This window comes from Morone saxatilis, unplaced genomic scaffold, assembly GCF_004916995.1.
Source record: "Morone saxatilis isolate NCDOM2014 unplaced genomic scaffold, NCSU_SB_2.0 Contig7, whole genome shotgun sequence".
Lineage (NCBI taxonomy): Eukaryota > Metazoa > Chordata > Actinopteri > Moronidae > Morone > Morone saxatilis.
Genome location: NW_023340246.1, coordinates 12,746,540 through 12,751,100, shown reverse-complemented (window position 1 = coordinate 12,751,100; position 4,561 = coordinate 12,746,540). Strand labels below are relative to the sequence as shown.

General features: G+C 43.1%; 1 protein-coding gene across 1 annotated transcript in view; it reads left to right on the top strand.

The window, feature by feature from the left end:
• Window positions 1-4,233, top strand: part of jag2b (jagged canonical Notch ligand 2b) — a 44,314-nt gene extending 40,081 nt beyond the window's left edge. The window contains exons 19-25 of the mRNA XM_035679137.1: window positions 106-191; window positions 1,020-1,133; window positions 1,261-1,376; window positions 2,003-2,260; window positions 2,381-2,512; window positions 3,379-3,529; window positions 3,665-4,233. Coding sequence (XP_035535030.1) covers window positions 106-191; window positions 1,020-1,133; window positions 1,261-1,376; window positions 2,003-2,260; window positions 2,381-2,512; window positions 3,379-3,529; window positions 3,665-4,191 — 1,384 coding nt within the window. The 3' untranslated portion in view covers window positions 4,192-4,233. The remainder of the gene's footprint in view (window positions 1-105; window positions 192-1,019; window positions 1,134-1,260; window positions 1,377-2,002; window positions 2,261-2,380; window positions 2,513-3,378; window positions 3,530-3,664) is intronic.
• The last annotated feature ends 328 nt before the right edge of the window (window positions 4,234-4,561 follow it).

Below are 4,561 nucleotides of genomic sequence, written 5' to 3'. Positions count from 1 at the left end.
ACACACACACACAGACATAAATGCGATGTGCTTTGTTGCAGCTGGAAAGGATGTGGCTCTTGTACAGCCTCAATCTTGTTTTTTTTTATTTCTTTCCCCTCTCAGTTACAATGGCGGTATCTGTGTGGACGGAGTCAACTGGTTTCGGTGTGAGTGCGCTCCTGGTTTTGCTGGACCAGACTGCAGAATCAGTGAGTAATGACTGTCGTACCTAATCATATAACACATGCTTGACACACAAAACCCAACCCCCAACTAAAACAATTCAAATCAAGATCCTGTTTCTTCAAGACCCTCACATAGATATAGCAATGCAGTATGGGTAAGAGGATGGATAGAAGGAGTTAGGAAAGAACGAAAGGAAAAGGGGGGACATGGAGGAGATGGACACATTGACACCTAAATGTAAGACCGGGACGACACCCTCTCCCCTTTTCTCGGTCCTTTTAACACCTCAGGGGTCAGAGGTCGTCCCTCCTCCATACTCACATAGTCACACAAACACACACAGAAGACAAATTACCCAGTGACCCCAAAATTCTTCTTCTCTGCTCTTTTGTTTCGGCCGGATAGCGTTCACCTTTTCTGTCGGGCTTGAATTTGAGAATTCTCATCCAGACTGTGTTCATGTGGAATCTGGATGACAATGGCCGGGGTTCCCAGTGATTTGGGTGGGAAGGCACAATTGCTGTGTGTCGTTCAAATACCTGCTCATTTACTCCTTTTGGAAATTAGACCAGAATTGGTAACACAAGGAAAAAACCTAAAAAATGTCTGTCTTTTCTTAAATCTGAATTTGGGACCTTTAAAAAAATTATCAAATAAAAATATCTGAGAGGGGAATATCAATTGCTTGTAGCTTACTCTATGCAACCAGTGATATGGGATCACAAGAAGGCAATAAGGCCCTGTCATATCTATATGACAAAGTCAGTTCATTCCAATGAGTTGCTGTGATTAGTGGATTTGGCATCCAGGGCCAATGTCCAACCTAATTTTGATGCTCTTCCTCCCTTCAGACATAAACGAGTGCCAGTCTTCACCGTGTGCCTACGGTGCCACCTGCGTGGATGAGATCAACGGTTTCCGCTGCATCTGTCCACTTGGTAGAACAGGCGCACGATGCCAAGAGTGTAAATACATCTCGATTCTCTGCCTTGCTCATTTAAGTCATACTCACTCATTAATTCACTCCATCTTGTAGTTTGTGTACACATCCTGCTACAGAAGTTTAACATGTCTTTCTTTGTCTGTATGTAGTCATAGGTATTGGGAAGACTTGCCACTATGCTGGGCTGCAGTTTCCCCACAGCAGCCGCTGGGAGGAAGAGTGTAACAGCTGCCGTTGTATCAATGGCAAAGTGGACTGTACAAAGGTAACATGGCCCTTTTTTTAAAACAGTGCCAGCAAATACCTGCCACTCCTCACTTACAATCAATCTAAGCTAAAAACAACAACCAGTAACAGTGCTGAGACAAAGGACTTCCAGCTAGAGTTCAAACCAAACTAAAACAGTTGCAATTAATAGTCTGAAAGGTTGCGTAGATTAGTTGTTGTTGCTGTGGTTACATACATGTTGTATGTTGTGCTTATTTTGTAGCATTTAATTACATGGAAAAACTATGCTAAAATGTCATAAATTACATGAGTATTTAACTATTTCAGTCACGTCAATTAACCGCTAAACATCACAATTATTCATATTAGCAACTGTTAAAATCATGCTGGGACAGTGTTTATTGAGACCAGAGCTGAAACTATAACTCAATTAATTGATTTGATAAAAAACTGACATTTTACAGACCAAAAGATTAATGACTTGATCGAGGAAATAGTCTAAAAGATTAATCAATAATGAAAATATTATTTGCACTCCTTAATAAAATAGGGATCATAGCTAACATTTGCTGGTTGTAATGATAAGGCAACACGCAAGGCAATGCGAACATAAACAATTAATGGCATTACATGTAGATTAATATTTCGACCCTGTGACATCAGGTGCTGTGTGGTCGTCGTCCCTGCCGCCTCCAGTCGTCAGGCCAGGACCAGAGACAGCAGTCCTGCCCGGTTCGACAAGAGTGCCTGAAGCACAGCTACCTCACATGCTTTTCTCCCCCTTGCCATGAGTGGGGGGTTTGTTCCATGGCTGGGCCCTCACCTCCACAAGCAACCACCAAGTGCCAGCCAAACAGCGGGTATTTGGACAACAGCTGTGGTCACTTAACACTTGTTTTCAACAGAGACAAAGTACCACCAGTGAGTCATCTCTTCACATAGAATTTTTCTTGTTGCAGTCGTGCAGTCTTGAGCCAAACAGTGTTATGTATTTTTTATGTGTTTTTGCTGATCAGTATGTGTGTGTGTACATATATTTAGGGAACAACAGTGGAGAACATCTGCTACGAGCTGAGGTATCTTCCTGACACCCGAAGCTTGGCAAAAGACCACGCCCTTCTCCTGCTCTGTGACCTCTCTCATTCAAATCAGGATGCTGTAGAGGTGGCTATAGTAAGTGCATGAACCAAATTTTGTTGTCACAATTGAGTATTCTATGTCCATTATACTCACGCTGTGTAACATGTTATAAAACCTTATTAAAACTACCTCATTTCAACTGAGAAGCACGGTATCTGGCACAGTTTAAGATGGTTGGGACCAAAATACCCAAATAACTAGTGCTTCTGCTGTACAGGACAGTTAACCATATACTTGCTCATACAGCCTGTTTCATTAAATCAGAATTAAGTCAGTTTTATTAAAGGGTCAAAGTAACACATTTTGTCATAAAAGGCTCTGCAGTTCTAAGTAAAGTTACTCTCTCTCTTGCCGAGAGTTAGTGGAGAAGCCTGATCTACCTCTCATCTGAACTAAGTACAGGGCTGGAGCCAGGAGGCCATTAGCTTAGCTTAGCATGAAGACTGAAAACGGTGAGAAACTGCTAATTTGTATCTTGTTTGTTTAATCTGCACACAAACAGTGTAGTTTAGTAGTATAGCAACAGCCACATAACTACCCGTAAAGCCACTTTGGACAGAGCCAGGCTAGCTGTTTCCCCTGTTTCCAGTCCTTATGCTAAACTTGGCTCATTGAATCCTAGCTCTAGCATACATAATGTACAGGCATGAGAGTGGGATTTATCTTTCAGCAGAAAAAGTAAATAAAGCTATTCCACATATAATCAAACACAAAACTTTAATCGACTTATTTTTTTTACTTCTAATGTTTGACTCCTTTTGTGTTTTGTTTTTTTTGGCACTAAAGTAACACATTAGGGTCAATAAGATGTAAATATTCCAGATGTTGTGACACAACTTAATGCTTGTTTCTAGCCGTTATGTCTAATTTTTTTCCCTGTTCTCTGGTTTGGTTCTCAGTCTTTCCAGCCAGAGGATCTACCAGACCACAGTCTGATCCAGGAGGCAGCCAGCGCCATAGTGGGCTCCTTATCCAAGCGCCACAACAGCACCATCATGCTAGCTGTCATTGAGGTCAAAGTGGAAACACAGGTTATGCCTCCGTCAGTGGGTGAGTAATAATTAACAAAGGTGTGCCACAGGGGTTTGTTATGTGCTCCTTTCATTATTGCCTTTTAACTACTTTCACTGATTTTTTTCATCCTTGTCCTCCATTCCCTCCCTTGTACATCGTAATTATCAACAGATTACCTGGTGCCTGTACTATGTGTGGTCTTCTGCTTGCTCTGCCTCTTCTGCATCATTGTATGTGTTTGGTGGACCCGCAAACGGAGAAAAGAGCGTGAGAGGAACACACGATTAGCCACTGACGACAACGTGAACAACCAGTGGGAGCCACTTCGGCTCGTCGTGGGACGTCAGCAGCAGCAGCAGCTGAAAGAAAGCAACAGGGAGGCCGAACAGGAGCGCAAAAAGCTCATGGGCCCCTCCTATCGGACGTGTGATGAGGGCGAGGAGGAGGAGGAGGAGACAGAAGGCGAGCTTGAGCTCGAGGAGGAGTGTGGTGGAGCAGAGGCGGGAAAGCAGCCAGTTAGTAAGTACTCTAAGACTGCAGTGCAGTCCAGTGGGGGAGTGATCTGTACCCTGCACAGCTCCAGTTCACCCCTCAAAGCACCCCACCGGACCCCAGGCTACAGCCCCAAAGACAACCGCTGGAAAAATGTCAGTGCCGCCTTGACTGGTCAAAAAGACCTCAGAGACCATTGTGTATAAGAAATTTAGACAAAGGACTTGCAATGTGGAAGCGAACGGCTCAGAGCAGCCAGTGAGACAATCCTTTTTGTGCATTCCTGTTCACATTATCTGTTTTTTAATTATTACCAGAAACAAAAAAGGAGACACAAATAAGCTCTCTGCAACATCTTTGTATGGGAATTTACATAACAGAAACCCGATGAATGCAGGTCACGAAAAGTAGAGAAAAAAAAACACCCTGTATAAAAAAATAAAAAAAAAAAAACCCCACGAATCGATTATGGATGTTTTGTTAAATGTTGCTCAGCGGGCTCCCTGTTCAGTGTCTGTGGGGGGGCAAATGATACACATTCAAAGGGAACAGAACAGGTAGGACGCTCTTTGAGAC